The sequence below is a fragment of the Aulonocara stuartgranti genome (genome assembly GCF_965226115.1).
Source record: "Aulonocara stuartgranti genome assembly, chromosome: 3".
NCBI classification, from domain to species: domain Eukaryota; kingdom Metazoa; phylum Chordata; class Actinopteri; order Cichliformes; family Cichlidae; genus Aulonocara; species Aulonocara stuartgranti.
In genome coordinates, this window is record NC_138941.1 from 39,567,995 (window position 1) to 39,591,579 (window position 23,585).

At 42.7% G+C, this 23,585-nt stretch overlaps 1 protein-coding gene across 5 annotated transcripts in view; it reads right to left on the minus strand.

Moving 5' to 3' along the window:
* Positions 1–1,465: 1,465 nt before the first annotated feature.
* chd3 (chromodomain helicase DNA binding protein 3) overlaps positions 1,466–23,585 on the minus strand; it is a 56,469-nt gene continuing 34,349 nt past the window's right edge. For 3 of the 5 annotated variants that reach the window (XM_082525881.1, XM_082525880.1, XM_082525879.1), the window contains exons 37-41: positions 22,002–22,134; positions 19,079–19,274; positions 18,078–18,241; positions 17,628–17,754; positions 5,938–12,447 (exon numbers count right to left, since the gene is read on the minus strand). In XM_082525881.1, the coding sequence (XP_082382007.1) occupies positions 12,179–12,447; positions 17,628–17,754; positions 18,078–18,241; positions 19,079–19,274; positions 22,002–22,134 (889 nt within the window). In that variant the 3' untranslated portion in view covers positions 5,938–12,178. Of the gene's footprint in view, positions 3,652–5,937; positions 12,448–17,627; positions 17,755–18,077; positions 18,242–19,078; positions 19,275–22,001; positions 22,135–23,585 lie in introns of those variants that run through there. The other 2 variants (XM_082525883.1, XM_082525882.1) reach the window with 1 other exon arrangement.

The window sequence follows — 23,585 nt, forward strand, 5'->3', positions numbered from 1 at the left end:
GTGCTGCTATGTTGTGTTTGATTTTCTCCAAGCACTGTGCATTAAGCCAAACATCTGTACTTTGTTCTTGTCTGCTCATTGTTCACAATGTCCCAGAAGTTCAGATGTAACTTCATTACGAAAAGAGTATTAGGGCCACATTTAGCCCCCCCCCCAAAAAAGATTGTTTTCAGAATAAAATGAAAATTTCAAGAAAGAGATATTGAGGTCATAGTTTGAAAACAGGTTGAAAACATGGTGCAGAAAGCTGCATCTGGTCAGAACGACCTCCCCCCCCCCCCCCCCAACTTGAAAGAGTTGGCCGGATTTGTACAAACTGAAATATCCGGCAGTGTACAGATGCAAGGATGCTGATGGTTACACCCTTGTGCAATAAAGAGGATGATGAATCACAAGACACGATACGACAGACGATCATTTGTTTCACAAATTTATCTAAACAAAGCATTTTGTAGAGCGGGCCCCAACCCCTAAGCCACACACTGGTACTGGTCCGTGAGTCGTTTGGCGCCGGGCCGCGAGAGTTGAGGCTCGGGTGTGAAATTCATGTTTTTTATCGTGTTTTAGCATTATTTTTTAATCATTTTTATCTTTAACTCGGTTTCCCTGAGTCTTTTCCCGTATCTTTTTTTTTTTTTAGTACCGGTACAGGTTTTATTTTGTTGTATTTATCCGCAACACCTTAAAGGCCGGTTCGTGAAAATATTGTCGGACATAAACCGGTCTGTGGTGCGAAAAAGGTTGGGGACCGCTGTTGTAGAGGGTATAGGAGCCGTGGTAGTTGTTTGGCTTGAAACGACAACTGTAATCTCCACATTTTGGCTTTTTTCTCATTTGTTTTAGTTAACATGGAGCTAATACTCTGTCGTACTTCACAAACATAAGCTTCTTTTTTGAAGAGGCTCCTGAAAGTCCTTCAAACAAGCCATAACTGTTCAGTCTTTTCCTAATTGTGTTGTCTTGAATCTTAACATTTCGCATGCTAACTGAGGCCTGTAGAGTCTGAGATGGAGCTCCTGGGTTGTTTTTACAGTTTCTTTGAGCACTGCACTGTCTGAGATTAAGGTGAACTTACTGGGATGGTCACTCCTGTAAGACCGTGGCATTTATTTATTGATTTTTTTTGACACAGCTGAATGTTTCAGACCAGTAAACTGTGAAAACTTCAGCTTTTACATCACAACTATTCAACTGCATTTAATTATCAACACCTGGCTGCTATGTACTGGCTTAGTTCCTTCGTTTTTCACAGAACTCTAAATGCACGTGTTGTGTTTAATCATCCTTTCAATTCAATTCAGTTTTATTCATATCGAGCCAAATCACAACAACAGTTGCCTCAAAGCGCTTTTTACTCAATGAAGTCCACAGAGAGAATTTTTTTAATCATTTCATTCAGTTTTATTACAAACAAAACAAAAAAGGAAAGAAAGAAAGAAAGAAAAAACGAGGAGATGCGTCATCATTGAAATGTTTTCACTGCCATTCATCATTTAATCGGCACCAACTACATACACAGTGACACAAAATACCCAGAAATCAACACAACGTTTTGGAAAGAGGACAAAGTAAAACCAGAAAAAATGAACTAAGTGATTGATTTGATGTAACATTTTAGTTCAGGGGTTGTAAAACATTTGTAAAATGGACTCTGACTACTTCCTGGGAAGAGTTAAATGTATGGGATAAATGAACTCCTGTCTACCATGATTTTTTTGTTTGTTTGTTTTTTAGGCTTTTTAACGTAAAAGAGGGGATGTTGTAGGATTAACAGGTTGACATCAGGTTCTTAATTCATTTTAATGACTTTACATTTCTTTATTAAGGCTTTTTATTAAATGATGCGGTATATTAAGTGGAATTTTTCAGCATGACTGTATTTTTCCTAGAGTTAGATAGTATGCATTTTCATTTTGCTCATAGAAGCATTTAGGGTTACACATGTCCCGTTTTCTATACACGTACGTCATTTGCAAGCCCCAAATCTAAAATGGAAGCGAGGGGGGAGGAAAAAAAAAGTTTTCATGTAATATATCTACTTCTGAAGTTAGCTCAACTTCTTCGTTTACAGTCTTTCGTAATCATCGGACGAACATGGCGAAGAGGTGCACCGTGTGTCGCACATACTGTGTTGTTTTTCATAGTTTCTTGTTACAAAAAATGTCTTTTGGTAGAAGCTCTTTCTCAAATAGCAACGGCGAGAACAACAGCAACATCGACAACGACAATACTCATAATCGCGAGAGTGAAAACACAAGAGAACACGAATGAGCTGTTTAAATATGTAAATTACTGTATATCACAGGATTTTGTAGAACGAAAAAAGAAACTTGGAAATGAAAAAAATACAGAAAAAAAGGGTTGATTGAAGGGGCACGGGGAGGGAAGGAAAGGAGGGAGGAGTGCTGAGGGTGGTCGATAGGATTTAATAACACTGACTTGCTTATGAAAGGTTATAAACATTCATAGGAGGTTTCTGAAAAACCTTTTTCTGGAACAAACCCCCCAAATACCTCAAAGCTCTGTACATAAACTAGGAACGAGGGGAAGCGGGAAATACTTTGTGGTCAGACGAGTCCTGAATATATGCATCATACCTTTCTGCGTGTGTTTTATCGGAACATGTACCATCAAAACAAAGTGAAGGTTAAAAAAAACAAAACAAAAAATGAAAGAAGAAGAAGAAGCCGGAGCTGTGCTTGGAGCTGCTTGGACTGAGACATCGGAGATTCAGCCTTTCTCTGAGAGTTAGAAACAGTATTAAAACGACTGTAGGCACAGCTTGACGTATATATATATTTTTCTTCCTTTCTCACGAGACAGCATTATTGTGATTAGAGCATGCTTCAGGAGGGGGGTGGGGGGTGGGGGGCAGATGGAGTGCAATGGCAGAAATGAGTTTAGTTTCACATGCAGCTTCCTGTCGTGGGTTATAGGAGCAGAAGGGGAGGAGGAGGAGGAAGAAGAAGGTTACATGGTCTACTTGAGAAATCTAAAAAGGTTTCTAGGGTTGAGGTGGGTTTAGCGTTGTGTTTGCGTGCGTGCGTGTGTGTGTTTATGCTTGCATTTGTGTGAGGTTAGAAGCATCCCTAAAGGAGGAGGAGGAGGAGGCCGCTGCGAGGAGGCCGTTTATGAGGAGTATAATGGTTTGAGGCAGACAAGAAAAGGTCACAGGAAGTTTTTTGAGACAAGTTGGACTGCGTGTACTGTCGGTGTGTGTCCGTGGACAGTAAGTGCACATGTGCGTGAGTGCTAATGTCCTCTGCATGTGTGTGTCTGTGTGTGACTTGAGCTTTTTAGGGAGTACCAGCCAGCAGAGTAACATTTTCGAGGACTTCTGCGTGTATGCGTGCGTATGTGTCAAAGAAAGGAACTACAATCACTAGCGGGTCAACAAGTTCACCCTCAGTCAGTCAATTACTTTGTGATGTGGAGCTCAGCGACGCTGGTTTCACCGCCAGAACTTTCTAGGAGAGAAATCAAAGGTGTCTTTGCAGCAGACGGATTTCAGTGTGTGAGTGTGAGCGTGTATGCGTGTCTGTGTGGTTTAGTCGTCGATACAGATGACCTCTCCGCTGCGCTGCTCCCGCCGGTTGACTAACAGCTCTGCTTCCCGCTCCTTCTTTACAGACATGGGAGGCCCGTTCAGCACTGCCGGATGGTGACGGTGGGGGGAGAAAGAGACACGAGTTCAGTTTAAGCAATTCGGCATGAAAAGTCTTTTCTGTGACGGATACATCTGACTTGAAGCCTTGTGCTCGTTCCTAACTCGATGCAGAAAAAGAAAAGCAGATTCTTGTGTTATTGAAAGTGTCGACAGGTTTTACCTTCAATAAATCACTGTGATTTGGGTTAAAAGTGCATTCTGGATGCGGGGCTGTTGGAGAAAGAGAGCGATATGTCTTTTCGACACAAAAACAGTAAGAGGGCACTGCTCTTCCAAATCATTAAGAGGGGAGTTGTGGTGGGTGCCTCCGAGCCAAGGGAGAAGCTTCCACATTATAAACGAAGCGTGCAACGGCGACACCAAAGTGCCAAAAACTGCAGTTCCTGGACTTTCTACAGACAAACTCAACACCATTATAAAGGATGTTTTGGGACTGGCACAGTGCAATGCAATCCACAGTTTTGCTCTCTATGGATGGTTCCCTCTTTATGCCAACTGTGAAGTTGGTTTAGGTTTTTATAACTCGTACAAGGCTTTTTAAGGTAAGCTAAAGATCCTGCAATAATACAGGGAAAACCCCCAGGTAGGTGCTTTCTATCCGGTTGTTCAGTGATGACGCGACGAATCCTACTTCCAGGCCTAAAGTAGTCTGCGTTTAATATGGCTTTTGTGTTGTTAACATGTTTAATGTTATGTATTTTCTTCTATTTAATCTCAAAAAGCTCCTAAAACAGTCAGTGATCACTGTTGACCTTCCTCGGCTTTTATTACCACTAATCATTTATTTAAGCTCAGTTTTTAAAACCTTAGGATGTAACTACAGCCCAGCCCATGCAGCAGTATATGAATGGCTAACCTCGTATTATGGATGGATTATCTCAGTTGTTGTCCTGGCTGAAGTTTGGTCCTTTTACAGCATCCTGCCATGCGATTACATTTGTTCCTGACCACCGAGAACACTCACGTTAACTTTTATTGAGTGGAAAAAAAGTTAGCTTGTTTATATTATGCTAACATAGCTGTGTCGCTAGCGGTCACGTAGCACATCATTATATACCAGCTAGCCCAACTTCAGTAACCCTACAAACGTCACTGCTGTTTAGTTTTCTGTCTTCATTTATGCTGGAAGTGATAACAGAGCTGTACGTTTTAATTTGTTTCCAAAACCCCGCAGTCAGGACATGCTATATTGTATTTAGATAGAAGCTAGTGAGCTAACTCCCTGCTAACTTCTAACTCCGTTAAATGTTATAAATTCCGTTTTCATGGATGCCTGGATGTTAAACTCAAATGTTACACCTGGTAGAGCAGAACGCTGATCATTTTATTAAAGATGAAAGACTTTAGACAGTTTTTCAACTCTCAGTAATGCCATAGTGATCGTTTGATATATGGACCTGCAGCGGAGTTTAGGCCCAGACACGGCTAGTGACGTCAGACTGAACAATCGGATAGTTCTCTGGTTGAAAATATCTTGTTGATGTCAGAGTTCAGAGGAGAATGGCCAGACTGCTTTGAGCTGATAGGAAGGCAACCTAACTCAAATGACCACTTGATACAACGAAGGTACAGAGAAGGACAAATCTAATGCAACTCCTCTCTACTAAGAACAGGAAACTGAGTCTCAATTTCTGCTGCAACATTGAATCAGCCTTGAATCAGTGGTCCAGATCGGTCCCCTAGTACCAACTGAGCATCATTTAAACACCAAAATCTGGACCAAAATCTCTGACGGATGTTTCCAGCACCGTGTTGAAACTGTGCCACAAATAATTAAAGCAGCTCTGAAGGCTAAAGGGGATCCAGCCCATTAGGTAAGCTGTACCTAATGATGTGTGGTGAGTGTGTATAAGTCAATGTTTTGCAACATGGTGCAATTCAAAATCTTACAAACAGCAATTTTCATTCTATTGCGGGGCGATCGTGGCTCAAGAGTTGGGAGTTCGCCTTGTAATTGGAAGGTTGCCGGTTCGAGCCCCGGCTTGGACAGTCTCGGTCGTTGTGTCCTTGGGCAAGACACTTCACCCGTTGCCTACTGGTGGTGGTCAGAGGGCCCGGTGGCGCCAGTGTCCGGCAGCCTCGCCTCTGTCAGTGCGCCCCAGGGTGGCTGTGGCTATAATGTAGCTTGCCATCACCAGTGTGTGAATGCGTGTGTGGATGACTGGATATGTAAAGCGCTTTGGGGTCCTTAGGGACTAGTAAAGCGCTATATAAATACAGGCCATTTTTTTACCATTTCTATTTTTTGGCGAATAAGTCCCACCCAAGTGTGATTTTTAATACTTTTAATGAGAAAACTTGCATAATACAGTACATCAATATATCATTTTACATATCCAGTATCAAGTTTGTTTACAATATTGACCAAACCTCAGAATGCATAACTATTAACCTGGACAGAGTGAGGGCAGCAATGAGTAAACACACACTTTATCCACAAGCACGCACACGGTCACACAAGGACACAGATGCACACACACACAAGCACACATAAAAATTAAGTTCTTTGCACAGCTGGCCAGCAAAAGGATCTGTGCTTCCCACATTTGCGCACCATCATGAATCTGCTCAGGGAGTACAACGGGGAGTTTAGCGCTCCTTTCGAAACAAGGCCAAGAATGGACCAAAAGAGGTCTGACTTGCGCCACAGGGAAAGAAGTGCCATAACACCCCTGTGCAGATCAAAGATGTCATACGAAGTGTATTGAAGTGAAGACGTTTGGTGGGGGTGGAGGGGTGTTGAAGCCGTGTGCGTCTGTCTGAAACCAGAGGGGGGGACCGCTTATGGGGAAACGTATGGCATTTCGCCAGTGGAGGCCAACAGAGGAGATCAAGAGAATGAGCCAGTAGAGAGTTAGTGTGTGGGACAAGCAAAATCTGATAAGAACCAAAACAAATCGAGGTAAAGACTGGGTGAAAGAGCAGGAGAAATGAGGAGTTGCATAAAAAAAAGAAAAGCTGCAGAAGACAGAAGACTGTTCAAATAATGAGAAAACACTCTCTCTTTAATGTTCTTACAGCAAATCACAGTACGCCTTAAAAATCTTCAATTCATAATCTTTAATGAAGGAGTCATCAAATCAGAACAACAACTCTGGTTATTGTGTTTTTTAGAAATCGGTACTTAATGAGTGCACCTCGTGGCAGAGTTGCACCATATTTGGACACCAGGGACTCACAGGAATGGACCAATGCTTGTTGTTTCTGATTTTATCTCAGTGAGAACAGCCTCACTGCTGGCTGTTTACGCTTCGCTTCCTGCTGGCGCTCTTTCACTTTAAAAGCACTGCCATGGCAAAAAAGCAGGGAAATCTTTACTATTAATTAGTCACATAAACCCAAAACACGTGGATGTCCCAAAGTCCTTTTTTTGTTGTTGCTGTTTTTGATTTTGAGCTTTGCTGGTAAATGCTGAATGCTGCGCCTGGTCGCACTGGTGGAATTTGTCAGATTTTATAAGTGTGAAAACAATCACCGTGAGATAATGCTGCCAAAAAAAGCCAAAGGAAAGTCATTAAATATAACCATTAAAGGTAATTAAATGCTCGACATCTGAATCTTTAATTTGAAAAAAGGTCTACCCAACAACAACATTTCAGGTTTCACCTGCTGAAAAATGGGACTCAGTTCTAAAGATTAAGGACTCTGAACCCTCACAAACCCACAGCACCTCTTCAGCAGGGCCCAAAAAAGGCATTCAAGGTAAAGAAGGAGTGGAGATAAAACAGGAGGAGAAATTCAATGAAGCACTTGTACTATACCAGATAAAGATTCCCTCAGCGATGTCTGCAACAGTGTACATGTCTTTCTGCTGCCAAAGTAACTCTGCAATACTTCAGCTCTATCTACTCAAGCTCCTCCCCTTCCCAGCCCCCCCAGCGTTGTGTGCAAGCTCTCAGAAAAGCCATCTTCTCCTCAGCCTGAAACTCTGGACTGAGCTGGATGGTGCATCTGAAATCTAAAAGGCAGTAAAAATGATTCCTGGCCAACATGTCAGTCTGTGTCTCTCCCTTGTAGGTCCTGCCTACTCTTTGATAGAAGTGAATGCTGCCAGGTTGGCAAGAAAAGCAGCATTTTTTCCCCTCGCTGAAAAGCTTTGCGTGAGTGCATCAATACAAAAACCTCTCACCAAGAACAACCCTGTGTCTCTAAACTGTCAACTTTTCAGGAAGTAAAAAAAGAAGAAAAACAAAACAAAACACAAAAACGCGGGCTTGTTTTTTAGAAATCTATAGAGCCCAACTGAGAGAGAGAAAGAGAGGAAAAGTAAGACGTGCATGTAGCAGGAGGTTCACATACAACTGAGAACGAAGAATATGCTTCTGGAGGTACAAATCGTAAAATCGAGCTCTGAAACTGTGAGTGGTTTTATTTATAGGCTAGAGAAAGGACATCCCCACTCCAGAAAATTGTCAGGAAATAAAGATTATCCCCCAAAAAACATATTGGTAAATTATTCTTTACGTATCCTTCGTGACCCTGAATCTTTTTCTATTCTCAGTCTTACTAATACCTGAAGCCTCACAAATAATTTCTAAACCTCCCTCAGGTGGCTGTGACAAGGAGGTAGAGCAGATCATCTACTAATGGGAAAGCTGTTGGTTCGATTCCTCGGGCAAAATACTGAACCTCAAGTTGCTCCTGATGTAGTCATCAGAATGTAAATATGTCGGCTACAAAGCGCTTAGATGTACAAAAAAGAGGTTGTGTGAATACAAGTAGAGCAGAAAAGTGCTATATAAGAATCAGTCCATTCAAATGAATGTGACTGCCATGTTATCTGACTACTAATACAGACAGCAGCCTAATGTCTCCAAACACATATTTGTGTTAAGATGTAGACTCTTTCCAAGGTAGAAGATATTTGATACTGGAAGCTTTCTGGCCTTCATTTGTAGTTTGCTTGTCCAGAGTTTAATGATTAACCACATGTGAGCAGGCTTCAGCTGCTCACGGGCGCAATCTGTGTTAAGATATCATCAGCCGATATTAGCTAATTGACAATCGAACGATATCGACATTTATAACGGCTGATAAATTTTAAAAAAGAAATGGAAGAACCATCATTAGCCATCACTGACGTTGCATAGTTTTCCCACCAGAGGGCCTTCTGCAACATCCCTTTTGGCAATCCGGTCGTTAAGTGATGACGTGACGAATCCTACTTCCGGGCCTAAAGTAGTCTGCGTTTAATATGGCTTTTGTGTTGTTAACATGTTTAATGTTATGTATTTTCTTCTATTTGATCTCAAAAAGCTCCTAAAACAGTCAGTGATCCCTGTTGACCTCACTCGGCTTTTATTACCGCTAATCATTTATTTAAGCTCAGTTTTTAAAACCTTAGGATGTAACTACAGCCCAGCCCAGTATATGAATGACTAACCTCGTATTGTGGATGGATTATCTCAGTTGTTGTCCTGGCTGAAGTTTGGTCCTTTTACAGCATCCTGCCATGCAATTACATTTGTTCCTGACCACCGAGAACACTCACGTTAACTTTTATCGAGTGGAAAAAAAAGCTAGCTTGTTTATATTATGCTAACATAGCTGTGTCGCTAGCGGTCACGTAGCACATCATTATATACCAGCAAGCCAAACTTCAGTAACCCTACAAACGTCACTGCTGTTTAGCTTTCTGTCTTCATTTATGTTGGAAGTGATAACAGAGCTGTACGTTTTAATTTGTTTCCAAAACCCCGCAGTCAGGACATGCTATATTGTATTTAGATAGAAGCTAGCGAGCTAACTTCCTGCTAACTTCTAACTCCGTTAAATGTCATAAATTCCATTTTCATGGATGCCTGGATGTTAAACTCAATTGTTACACCTGGTAGAGCAGAACGCTGATCGTTTTATTAAAGATGAAAGACTTTAGACAGTTTTTCAACTCTCAGTAATGCCATAGTGATCGTTTGATATATGGACCTGCAGCGGAGTTTAGGCCCAGACACGGCTAGTGATGTCAGACTTAACGACCGGATAGGTTTTCAGAACGCTACAAACAACAACCAGCGGATCTGAGCAGACTTCGGGCAGAGCGTAAATGAATAACTAGTGCGAGTGAAACCTGTTCATGTTTCGTGTGTCTGAAAATAAATAAATAAATCAGCCGATATATCGGATTTTTACATCACAGACATTAGTATCGGTGTTGATCCTATATATCAGTCAGGCACCCGGAGGAACATGTTTCCTAAAATGCAGTCTCATAAAAATCAGCTCATGACTAACGATAGCTTAGCTGTTTTATTAGCTTTAAAATGCATCCACTCCTGTAAACATGAAGTCTTGAGCTACAACGTTGTGAAATTATGGAAAATGTCCCTCAGTGGTGAAGACACTGTAAGTGCACTATTCTGTCATTTTAGCTCTGTTCCACCACGATCACTCGCTGCTCCCGGGGATGGGCAGGATGCATATATTGTATTTATTTTCTCTGAAAACAGCTGCCTGCAGCTGGAAACAGTCTTGAGAGCAGTCACTGAACCAAAACAGAGCTAAACCGAAAGGTGCTAAAATACTCCCGACTGCTGAGCCGGACGATATGTGTGCACTTCACACGTACAACATATTAATGCCATCTTTTCTTTAGATAGAAAATACCAACGAGAGCTTCAAGTCATAGTTTTGCTTATTTTAGACTGAATTGCAATCAGGATAACAGACTTTAAGGTATATACTGACTGATCTAAGATGTTTAGCTTATTTTCTAAGAGCAGAAAAACATATTTGAACAAAATACTTTAATATTTCTAGTAAGCTATCCAAAGTCGTACTGACATCAAACAGGCATGTCAAACAGTTGGCACAAATCACACACATTCACACTCATTTCTTAACCTACAGACATGCACGACATTCTCATTGCAGGCCGCACTGCTACCACACTTCTCCGGTCATTAAGTCCTTTAAACTCAAAGGGAAATACCATTCAGTTTTAGCTGAAAGCAATCCAAATTCATTGCTTTTTCCCTTTAGATACGAGGCAGAATGGTTCATCTCTAGGACGCCACACAGCGCGCACACCAAGCTGGAAAAACGATGACACGGTCCAGAATGTTTTATTTTCTCAGGGTTCAGGGGACATTTTCCAGCGTGGAATCCATCACGCTGTCACAGCGAGGAAACTCAAAGAACAAAAAAAGAAAAAAACGCCTTCAAAGAGAGTCTCCCTTTTTTCTTCGATGACAGATTACAGTCTTCATCTTTTGGGAAGAGCCGCTCATAAATTATGATCTTTTGTATTTTTCAGTGATTAGGCTTAAAAACAGGAAATGTAAGTACTTCATTAGAGTGATATTCCCTTTCAAGTGACCCCCCCACTCCCCCCCAAAGAAAACGGGTGCAACAGTAAGTATGCTTTCTAATACAGTACATGTCTTTGCTGTCCATCAGTTTGGGTTAGAGCTGCCAACCGCTGGACAAAGGCATCGTCTCAGTTTTTACATCTATGCTTCTTGTTTGGACTCAGGAATGCGAGAGAGGGCAAGAGAGTCCATGGGAAGTCGTGTTTTATACTTAGAAAACTTTTTTCTTCTTCTTTTTTTAAACTTTCGCCCCTCGATTTTGTTGTTTTTTCTTTGCAAGATAATCTCGGTCCACTTTATCTCGCTCGCTCTATTTTGAGTTTGGGTTTCATCTGCCTATACTCAGCAGATAAATTCACTTGTTTGCAGGTTTTACAGGTTGTGTGCGAGTTCCAGAGCTTGTAATATATATGCATATCTGAGCGTGTTCGACTGAGAAAGAGAGACGGAGGAGTTGAAGACTGCGGAGGAATGAGGGAGTACGGGGTCAGATCGAGGGGACAGCCTTGTTCAGCCAGCCAGCGAATGAAAAATTGATCCGGAGGGAAATCTTTTTCTTGTCTCAGAGGGAGAAATAGAAGAGCTAAAGAAGTCTGTATAGGGAGGAATTAAACGAAAAAAAGATCCTCTTTTGTTGCATTGTTTTTTCTTTTTATTCGGCGTCTAATTTAGAGTTTTTGAAATCCTGTGATTGCATTAAGCAGCTTTCCCAATCCCACCCCCATTCTTTTTGGCCAAGGCCTTCAAAGTAAGGTTCGTTTGTTCCAGATAAGTACTCTCTCTTTTTGTCTCTGCCCCCACCACCCCCACCACCCCCCGGGCATCATTAGTGCTTGATCTCAAGGCCAGATTTTCACCTCTCCCTTGTTATTTTGGACTCACTCCTTATGCAGTTGATTGCTTGTTTTCTTTAGTGGATCAAAGTGCCGCCGCTACTTTTCTTTTCACATTTCATGTCCGCTTGTTTTGTGTTTTTTTCCTTTCTGCCTCCCATCCTTATTCAATCCATCCAGCGATCTTTTCTTCTCCCTTTATATCCCTCACATTCCAGCTGTGTCAAAGTGCTCTATCCTTGGATCCTTTTTGGAAACGCTCTCATGCATTCGGCTTCTCGTCTCATTTTTGTTACATTCCACGATTGTTTTTCCATCCAAACGTCGCCCTGTTTTTATTGTTTTAGTGTTCACCTCCCCGCTTTTGCCCCTCAGGGTTTCTTTGGTCGCCCGTTGCGCGGCAGGTTCTCCACTGTGTTGCTGAGGCGGTACTTGACGATGATGCTGTGCACCGTGGATTTAGGCATCCTCAGCTCCTGCCCGATGGCCCCCTCTGACTTTCCGTCCTTCCAAAGGTCCACCACACGCTGCCGCTGCACCACATCGTGCTCCTTGGTCTTCTGGCAAACGCTGGCAGCGGTTGGCCCTCCGGTGGCTCCACCAGCAGCTCCCCCGGTGGCCCCAGCAGCGGCGGCGGCTTCTGTGGGGGCAGACAAGCGGCAGACTGTAGTGGAGGCTTGGAGAGGGGAGAAGGATAATGTGACACTTAACTGGTCCCTGTAGGGATTTGCTCTTTTAGTTTGCCTCCCTCCTCTCTGTGGGGGGGAGGTCGGAGGTCAGGGGAGAGCTACCGAAGCTGGAGTGGTGGAGGGGTGGGGGGAGCTGAGGTTCAGTGTCCTGCTCAAGGACACTTTAGCAGGATGGGTACTTGCAGACACGCGTGCTCCACTCCATCTGTTTAATGTTTACGCCTCTAAAGGATGAAGTCTGGTCTAATGTGTGGGACTCCTTCTAGCACAGATGTGTAGCGTCCTGATGGCAGAAACAGGCTCTCCAGAATGCAACTCGAGTTATTGTGCAAATGCTGACAGACTGCCACGTGTGAGACATCACCAAACAATCCTTCGTCAGAGCATTGTTACGTTTTGTTGCGCGGTTCACAGAGTGCAGCTAAAGTAGTAGATGTGCACTTAAAGTGCCACAGCCCGAGTATTTTTGGACATGTTTTGTGTACTCAAGTGTGGGAGCTTCTCTTGGGGAAGTGCGCTGTTAATGGAGGGGGGGGGTCGCAGAATCAGAGAATTGTTATTTTAACTCCGTCCATTTCTCCAGCTCACTTTTTTTCCCTCCCCCCCTCCCCCTTTCGGGCTCAATCTAAAAAGGTCACGACGCAGCGCAACCCCAATCAAGACCGTAAATGTGGTCTCATTTGCTGCATGCTTGTGCCCCGCTGCGGTGCTCGAGACTGCAGCCCCCAGGCCCACGCTCAGCTTCAGCTGCAGTCTCGCCACGAAAAGGCCCCCGGTGAGCAAAAAAAAAACCCCCACGAAGCAACACAGCACGCGTGTGACTATTTCTGAAGCAGCCGGTGCTCGGCCCAGCCCTCTGCCAGTTCACAAGTCACAACACGAGGTTTAAACAACCAAACTCGTGCGGCTTTGGTCCCTCTCAAAATACCTTGGTAGAAAGTCCGAATGTTTTCTTGGCACGGGCCGAACCCAGACAGCCTGAGCATAATGACATTTTCAGAGATAGGCCCTGGCTCTCGAAAAAGCAATGCTTTTGACAGATGTCTCAGTCTGCAATTACAAAAAAAAAAAAAAAAAATCAAGATACACCGAGCGAGAGGGACAGGAGAAGCACTTGGAGAGAGAGAGAGAGAAAGCTGGCTATTGTGGTTTTTAGAGCTAAAGCTATTGGGGAATATCAGGTTTTACCAGTTATCTCTGCCACATCGCCGCTATCTAAACATCTCCAAACACGAATGCACATGCAGAGTAGAGAGCGCGTCTGGAGAGCACATGCTGTTACCAAACTAATTACGAGAAAATACATTCTGGAAAAACTGCCAGCGAGCCCTGACAGACTGCAGACGAGGAGAGCTGGACAAGAAGTCAAAATAAAATAGATTTTTCTTTTTCTCTGCTTTTTTAACTCTTAAGCCCTTAACTCAATAAGTAATTAGAGCCACGGCAGGACCCAAGAAGAGAAAATAAACAGGCTCCTTGGGGCAGGTTTGATAGCGCTCCGGCTGTGCTTTATCGTTGCACAATGTGTCATTAGATCCCATAAGTGCTGAGCTGAGTATTGAGGTTTCGAGGCCGGACATGTTAAGAGATGAGAACGCCTTAATATAGCAGCGCAGCACGCTCGTGTTTGATTTGGGTAATGTCTATTTCAGGTGTCTATCTGGCAGCCACATCAGAAAGCTCTGCTGCAGATGGTTTTTTCCGATATGGACTCCTTTCTGGATTTTTAAGGTTTCACAACTAAACCTGCTTAGGGGTGAGGGGGGAGATAAAGTGACTGTTCAGAGTGCCTAAAAGGGCGCTGCTTTAGAAGCCATCAGGTAGCTCTTTCAGTCACACGACACGGCATTAAAATGAAACCCAAGACTCGAGCAATGATCCGAAATCTACGCGTAATGCAAAGACATCCTGAAATACCCGATTCCCCAGGCACGCTCATTTCAGCGAGGCCTCTGCAATATTTTTCCATTTTCTTTTGCCTAATCTTTTTCCACAACAACATAACCATATATAGCTGGAATTCCTTAAATGATATCTTTAAAAATAGGAGCAGCACTTTGGACCGGTTTTGTCCATCAACGGCGCACGTTGCCAAGTAATCAAGTTCTGATCTCTGCGGCCAGATCTGGGCTTCTCCGTCGGGGTGTCTCGGAGGCTGGAGTTGGCGCGCACCCTTTCAAATATGAAACTATAAAAAGTGTGACCGGTGGGATTTGTCTGCTTCTGTTTTCTCACAGGTTTCTTTTGCCAGAGCAGATGGTATAAAAACAAGGAGGACATTAAACAGTGAAAATGAATGGCTCAGTCACGCTAGAGAAAAAAATATGACAGCAACCTCCTTGAGCCTAGGAAAAGTCAGCGGTTGCCCGGTGATTGGATTTTTTTTTTTTCACATCTGGAAACTCGTTAGAAGTAGAAGCAACTACCAACAGACTAACCTCAGGGCAACAACTTTCAGTTTGAAGTCGATTGCACAGGATGCCTGGTTGGAGGCAACCTGTCTCCAAACAATTGCAGCCTGACTCAAACAGATTGGAGGTTAGCCAGCAAGACATCAACCTGAGTCAGTCTGCACTGATAAGCTCAACTCGTGTGCAATGCATCTCTTTGCAATAGGGGACTTGACTCAATGCATCTGCATAGTACTTATATTCCTATATAAAAGAAAGCCTTTCTGAGCACCTGTGATATTTTACAGTTAAACTGCTGTTCTGCAGTAACTATGTCACTATCTGTGGAGAAATGTCTGAATTTCTCTTTGGATGTCAGTAGTTAATGTGAATTTCTGAGTATGCAGACTGCAACAGATTTGCAATGTTCACTGTTTCCACCGTTAATGATCATATTATCACAAACAGGTTGAATGTAACTGTCAACTTAATCCAATTTAATCACAAACCAATGCAAACTGATTTGGTTTTCTTTCTGTTTTATTGCTGCCCGACTCACTAAAGTTTCTCTGAGGATAGCAACTGACTGCAAGTAGCAAAAGCCCAGGTTCCCATCTTTGAAGCAGCTATTTGAAAGGCAACAAGACTGAAAGCAATTACAACCATTCATTCCTCAGTGTGACTGTAGCGTAAGGACTAAACCCAGTTAGTGATGCAGTTTAGCAAAAATAAGAACGCTAAAAACTGTTGCAGCAGATTCTGAGATTTAGCCACTAGTAATCAGTAGCATGGGTGAAGCACTTCCCATAATGCAACACAGTACCATCTTTTCATTATACCCTTCATGCCTGGTTAATTACTATAGCTTTCAAGAACTCTTGAAAGCACTTTCTCTTTGCTTTCTATTTTGAAGCGAGCTGAGACTAAAAGATAGTTGTCTGTCACGCTGATCGCTGTGTCAGATTACACAGAGGCATAAAATCCTGCCACTTTATGACTGACAGACATGACAGACTGCACCCGCTGAGTCACGCTTGTCATCCATCAAAACATGTGTGTAAAGAGGTGCTAGCTTGTAATTTCCAGGATAGCAAGGAAAGGAAAAGGAACAGAAGATGGCAGCTGAAGCAGTCATTATAATATTGAGTTCTGACCACACAGGCAACATAATTCCTCTTTTGCATTGTCATGATTACAGCTGTACAGAGCTCAGCGGTAGAAAAAAATATCTCGACAGCTGGAAAAAGCAATCTGAACCGAAGGGAACCGTCGTGGATGACACCAACACATTTTTAACATGCTAGAGCGACACTACAGGAGGCTGTCAGGCATGGAGCCTCGGTTTTAGTCCGTAGGCGAACAGACGGCCCACATCGTCTGGATCGGCCCACGATCGCAGCGTTATCATGTAGTCTGAACCTGGCATTAAATCAGCTCTCCTCAGGCCAAGAGCAGCTGGTGTATAAAAGTGCACTAAAGTTTTCAGTGAATGTTTGGCATGACTGAGTAACTAGACGCCGTAAAGTGTGTGCGCTCAATACAGCTCGTTGGCACGTTTTTACAAATCTGTAGATTTTGCAAACGGTGCCTGCTCCGAGCCTGAAAACAAAAGCAGAACTTTGGCCACATCGTGAACAGAATTTAGAATTTGAAACCAAGGTGGAGTCTTGAGAAATATCAGCGTGCGACTGCTGATAACAAGAAAATTATGAGTAAGTAAGGTAAAAAACACAAAAGGAGCCACCAGAGCGAACAGATCTGTTTACAAATGACACTGGTTAACAGATTTGTTTTGAGTTCTGCTTCATGAGACGTGGAAAAAACTGCACGGTGGTTGTTTTTCTTGGCTTTTAAAAGATGACTGTCTGTGATTGTAAGGCAGCATTTGCAGTCATTCATTCAGACAATGACTCGGAGCAGCTCGGAGCGGCAGGAAGAGATTTGACTGAAAATGATAAACTGAGAGAAGCTCAACAGCAATGAGTTACCTGCGACCATAAACTCTGAGCTCATTTTAAACCTGTGCGAAGTGTGAATTTGCACAACCCCGACCACAATGATCCCTTTGACATCACCAGAGTAATTTTCTCAGACTGGATCCAGACCCAGAAATAAAAAATTTAAAAACAGCACCACGGCTTCCCACAGGTTGATGAGAGCTCCTCCCGATGAGCAGACTGAATTTTTATGTGGAAAAATCGATGGGAAATTACTAAGACAAACTGAATGTTGCGCCTGAGCCAGCAAAACCATCTCCACCGCTGTCAATTATCAGCACGTTAACGAAAAACAAAAACAAACATGACTACGGCCACTTCAGATACAGATTTAATGCACAAAATGACTCTAAAGAACCCTTAAACTGACGCTGCGGCGCTGCTTTGTCCTTAAACATCCTTAAATCACGTGCTGTGATAAGAATCAGTTCCTGAGCCAGAGGCAGAGCTGCACTGACACAGCAACAACACCTCCGCAGAGAAGCATAAATCTGAGTAAAAGTCATCAGCTTGCCAAGTGTCAGACAGATCAAACAAGCTTCTTCTTCTGTGCTATAATTACTGAAGCCCTAATGCCTCGAGATGTTCGATTATCACTCAGTAACTCACCTGTTTGTCTCTCATACGTCCACAAACTGCATTTTCTGCTGACAAAGCTTTTTTTTTTCTTTCTTACTGTCATATTAAGTACACACTTTGGTGCTTTACAGCTGCTACAGTGTCAGCGGCGCCTCAAACACTGACCTGATATGAATGATCCGGGTGGCATCTGACTGTAATTGGCCCCTCCCATGTGTAGGGCGCTCGGGGGCGCGGGTGTGAAGGGGGCTCCGTAGTTCTGAGGGGTTGCGTAGGGTCCTGGAGGTATGGGCTGTGGAGAGAGACCGTGGGAAAGACAAAAAAAAGGTTTTCTTTAGAAATTCTGCACGTGGTGATTTTAGGAAAATCATAAAATAAAACGAACCCCCTTTTGAGTCGTGCAATGTGACCAAAATAAAAAGTGCCGAGTAAGCAGCTGGGGAGTTAAAAAGTGCAGGTGGGTGAGGATAATGGGCTCTATGTTTTCATTGGATGTCTTCCATCTATTATTTTTCCACTGAGGGCTGGCAAAGCTCGAGCAGGTTTCAACCTGTCAGCGTTTGTGTGTGTGTGTGTGTGTGTGTGCTGTATTTAGAGGCAGCCTGATGTGCTGACCGGGGATGTGTGCGTCTCTGTGCCCTTGCTGGCCAGTCGGCTGAGGATGCTCCTCTCTGACATCTGCAGGCGGGCGGCGATGGGTGGGACTCTGGACAGCGTGGCCGGTAGCCGAGTCACGTCGGCCTTCATGTCGCTCAGCAGCTCCTCCAACTGGTTCAACACTGCAATGACAACAACAATAAGAAGACCACAATAAGAAGAGCCACCGACCAGGTGCTTCAGCTTCTCATTTTTATTTCGTTTGCTCAAAATCTTCAATTAATATGAAGAAATGTGCTTTTTTTGGAAGGTGGCAGTTCAGGTGTTTCACATCCGAGGCTGCTTCTGTGCTATGAAGGTCAAGACTATAAATAGTCTGCTTAAGCAGCTTTATTTCAACAAGCTGTTGCTTTTCTTTCCTCAAATGCTGAGAATAAATGTTTAAATAGCACATTGTTGATGCTGTTTTTGTAAGAGATTACAGTTCCCATCCTCCGGTATCTGCCCTCTCTGTCATCGCACCCTAACAAGTAATTAATCACCGTCCGCAGCGGTGCTGATAAAAAAAAAAAAAAGGTTTTCGCCTTCATTGCGTTCGGGTCTGTTAAGACGTACAAGACGAGAACAAGACCAGCAGTGTGCTGAGCGTGTTATTCTGTCGACAGCGCGATATAAACATGGACGGGCTTGCAAAGGAGCCAGCGAGGAAATGTTTGGAGCTATCACTTATCATTGTGTAAGCTTATCTGCCTGCCGTTTTTTTGAAGTCAGCTCCAGGCAGAGCGATACGGTCAACTCAGCAGGAAAAGATTGCACAACAGCTGCTGCGAGATACGCCGATCTTTTATCCCCCTCTGATTATCTGCCTGACAATCTTCCCTGCTTTCTCTGAATCCGTCTGCGTGCCTCTGCGCAGATCTGCTTCCCCGACGCAAACGTTTGTGTTAGATTTTGTTCGCTGAACAACACGAAACAATTTCCTCGCAACTCTCGGTGCCTTTCATCCGATCGCTCCTGACCTTTGTGCAGGACAGCGTTGGCTGGCTTGTTTCCCGCCAGGGACTCCTTGCTGAGGTGCTGGTGTGACTCCGCCAGGCACTCCACCTCTGCAAAGCGTGCATTGAGCGCCATGGCCGGGTGGCTGGGATCCTGGGTCATGTTTAGATAAGCTGCCCGCCGCAACTGCTCCTCTATCACCAGCGCCTGCTCCAACAGCTGGAGGATGATGGATCGGGAGGAGGTCAATGGAGAAAGAGCAGAGAAAGGACTGTTTATGAATCCGAGGTCACTGAAACCGCAACATGTATATGTGCTTTGCTATGATTAAAAAAAACCATGTAATTTAAAAAAAAAAAGTGATTTAAGAGTTGTACTGATTGTGGTTTGCACTGTATTCTGGGCCTTCCTGCACACTCTAGGCTCCAAAATGACAGCGCGGTGATGAAGTGCACTTCAACACAGATATCAAGTTACAAAAACATTACAGAGCGCTAAAATTTGCCACTTCAGTTGGTCTGCAAAGCCTCCAGGGCTCTCTTGTTGCGTAACTTACACAATAGTTCCACTCCCAGTCTGGATTTTAATAATGTACCACAGCTACAATTTAGATACCGTCACTGTATTCAGTTAAAGTTAGTAACTTCTATACTCTTGTTCCATATGTGCATTTTATTACATTTATCGTATGTTTATCTTAAATGGAGCTTTAAATAATTTAAAAAATCATATAAAAAGTTTTTAAAATCTAAAGTTTGGTTATAAAATCAACACAACAGGCCGTAAAAGTACGGCTGAAGCAGATCTAGTACCTGAGGAAAAACTGCTTGTTTAAGTTTTTGTTTGTGTATAAAAAAAATGTAAAGATTTGCTTCCATTATTTATTTATAAATCACAATCTTAATTTAATGTAAGTAATTTTGAGGGTTGGACTGTTGTTGGGTCAAACTGGCACTGTCGAGATCGCAGCTGGACCAGTTTATCAGCAGGCTGATATTATCTGCCGTTATAAAAGGCATTTATAATGGCAAATAAATGCACATTTAAAAAGGAGAGAATAGATAATGGATTGCATTTATATAGCGCTTTTCTAGGCACCCAAAGCGCTTTACAATGCCACTATTCATTCACTCTCACATTCACACACTGGTAGAGGCAGCTACAGTTGTAGCCACAGCTGCCCTGGGGCAGACTGACAGAAGCGAGCCTGCCATATCGCGCCATCGGCCCCTCTGGCCAACACCAGTAGGCAGCAGGTGAAGTGTCTTGCCCAAGGACACAACGACCGAGACTGTCCGAGCCGGGGCTCGAACCGGCAACCTTCCGATTACAAGATGAACTCCCAACTCTTTGAGCTTTGAGCTAGATGATACAAAGACTACGAGTGTTGGTGTTGCATAGCTTTTCCTTTAGAGAGCACTTTGCAGCTTCACTACTGGCAACCCATGTATCTGTTAAGCTGCAATCAATGAGCAACTGAGCCAAACAGAAACTGGCAGTGAATCAGTAAATAAGTAACTATACATAACAAATATTTGGGAAATCTGTTTATATTTTTCAACTCTAAAAGGAAAAAAAAATCAGCAGATATATATTGGAATATCAGACTTTTAACTCACCAAATATCGGTACCAATATCGGTCAGGCTCTAAGGAAGGTCCCACATGGGTAATTGAGAGGGACTTTTTTCACATTTTTAAACCAATCAACCAATTTATTAATGGAAAACTTAATCAGGGTGAACACACTGCATCCTGTCCTAATGGTGGAAATGCTGCGATTAACAATGTGCCATCAACACTCAACAAAATATGTTTCTAAACATAAAAAATACATAAAAATACATTTATTTGTAATTTAAAACACCATGTTTGTTTTAAAGGTATGATATAAATATCCTTAAACAAAAGTTATCTATAATCACACAAAGTGTGTCCAGATCAAACGAGAAAAGTCTATCAAGACTGATAATGATGAGAAAACACTGAATGAATCAGCACATTATACTTACTGGCGTAATTTGACAGTAAGTATATAACCACACACCTGATTGAAAAAATACTGCTAATAATAAGATGTGACACAAAGTCCTTATTACATTCTTAATAATGCAGCGTAATTAATAATTCAGACAGTGGTTAATTAAAAACAGTGAATTAATAAACCAGCGTCACACTTAGCCAATAAGAAAACTGACAAAACAGATGACTCTATTTATACTGAAATCTACAAATCTTCTCAATTTTCGTACAAATTTCTTATGTTTTTTTTTAAACAATGTCTTAGTTGGCATACTAATAATAAAGGCCTCTCATGATTAATCCAGCTTCGTGAGTAAATGCACTTTATGTGTGTATGGGTATCTGTGTGTGGGTCCTGGTAAAGGGAGTTATTTGTAGTAAATGCATTGCAAAAGCTGTCGTGTTACACAACCAATTACAACTAAGACAGCGTGATGAGAAATCGTTTTATTTTCTGCTGTCCTGTGCATTCTCGATGGCAGGTTTACCCCCCATGAAAGCCTACAATAATTTAGCGAGAAAATAAATGAGAAACGACGAGGCTGAGGCAGAAAAAGCGATGCGATGCAGTAAATGAGGATGTTGAGTGCAGGATCTGAAACATGTGCGCCGCTCAAAAACAGGATGAGAGCTCTTCCAGAAATGCAGCGGTCAGCAATACCATTCAGCTAATATGTGGGTCTAGGGGCATCTGTCATCCGACCATCAACCGAGTCAAGTGATCGAAGACACTGGACCGCAAGGCTTTTTATAGCGACTGAAACCATCCGCTGTCGTGTTCACGGCACACCACGTTCCCGCATACGTGGTATGAATTTGTATTCAACATGTGAGACCTTTGAGAGCTTGGAGGAAACTGACATTTATAAAATGTGCGAGTCTAATGTTGAACGCAAGAAGTGAAGGTTTTCGTGACACATCTTACCTTGAAGCGCCGAGCCAGGAACTTGTTCTTCATTTCCAGGAAGTTGCCTTTATTCGCCTGCGTCTTGAAAGGCTCGTTGATGATGGCGAACTGGGGATCATTCTGGATGTCCTGCCACCGAGCGTAGCCGTGACTGGCGCTGAGGTCAAGGGTCATGTTAACAACACTTTGGGAATAAGACCATAGAAAGTATCTAACTAAGCACACAACATCACCCTGAAGCTCAACAAGGAGCACTTTTAGACATTTGGTGCATTGGGGAGAAGTATTAACAACATGGGACAGATTTGGAAAATGTGAAGGAGGGCATTAATCTTTGTATTTATGTATTTTAATTATTTAATCATTTTAATTGTATTCTCATAGATTTTGAGATTTTCTTTTTCCTATATCAAGACATCTCAGGGAATAAATGTTTAGTTAAATGTCTTTACAAGGACAGAAAGTGGAGTTTGTTGGTCCGGCGTGGTAAAGATCAAAGTAGTCTGTGTGTGGCCCTCAGTGTAAAATGAGTTTGACATCCCTGGCTTAAAATAAAAACTAGAAAAAGAGAAAAAACTTAATTGCAAACATCTGTAGTTTCATCAGAGGTTATAGGATCATTTGTGCTGCTTTCTTATAGCTATCCTATGCTAACCTAATACTGAGTTGTATGAAAAGGAGGAAAGGTGGCCCCTGTAGCCTGCAACACACATGCAGTTAATGGATTGCCTTCATTCCATCTCTAACCATGTTTTTCGGTGGCTATGGCTCAGGAGGTAGAGTGGGCTCTATGCTAACTTTAAAGTTGGTGTTTTGCATGTCAAAGCATCCTTGCAGATGATGCAGAATCCCCTGATGCCTCTATTGGAGTGTGAATGTTAAACAAGGTGCTTAATTAGATAAGCATAGTGGTATATAAGTACCTGCTAAGCACTAACTTTGCCATTTTGGAAGCTTAACGTAATTGCCTTTAAAGCCCAAATCAGATAATGATGTTTAATGGCTGCAGCTGATCGGTTTAGCTTTAAAGCATGAAGGCCAGAAACAAAGAAAAAGCAAGTCTTACTCTGTCTAGAGTTATAAAAAAATCCACCTTTCTTTACTTTAGTTAGTTTAAAGTTAATGAAGAAGAAACAGTAAATTATTTTCTTAATATCTTCAGCACCACACAGAAAAAATTGACCACTTTTGACCTTTACTGCAAGCAGCGAAACTTGATGCTTAAAAAAGAAGCAAAAGCAGAAGTGCTAAAAACTTAAGATCTCACTTAGGACTGACTCCAAAAGTGAGTCAATTCCTTTAAATTCCTATAGACGTCACGCATCGGCTGGTATCTGTCCATGTGATGCAACCACACCATTGGGATGCAGCTTACTTGAAAGCAAGCGAGCCTCATTTGATGACTTTGCACAGGAGCCTCTTGCTCAAGTTCGGCCACTTCTGGCTCCAAAACCAACATGGCAACAGCCCAAATGCCACACTCGGGCTTTAAAATAGAAGTCCACAAAACAATGGCATTGCACAAAGATAAGTAGCATCTTCTAATCTTACTCTCACACAGAATGAAAACAAAGGCGAGTTTCCTTCCAAAATGGAGCTATT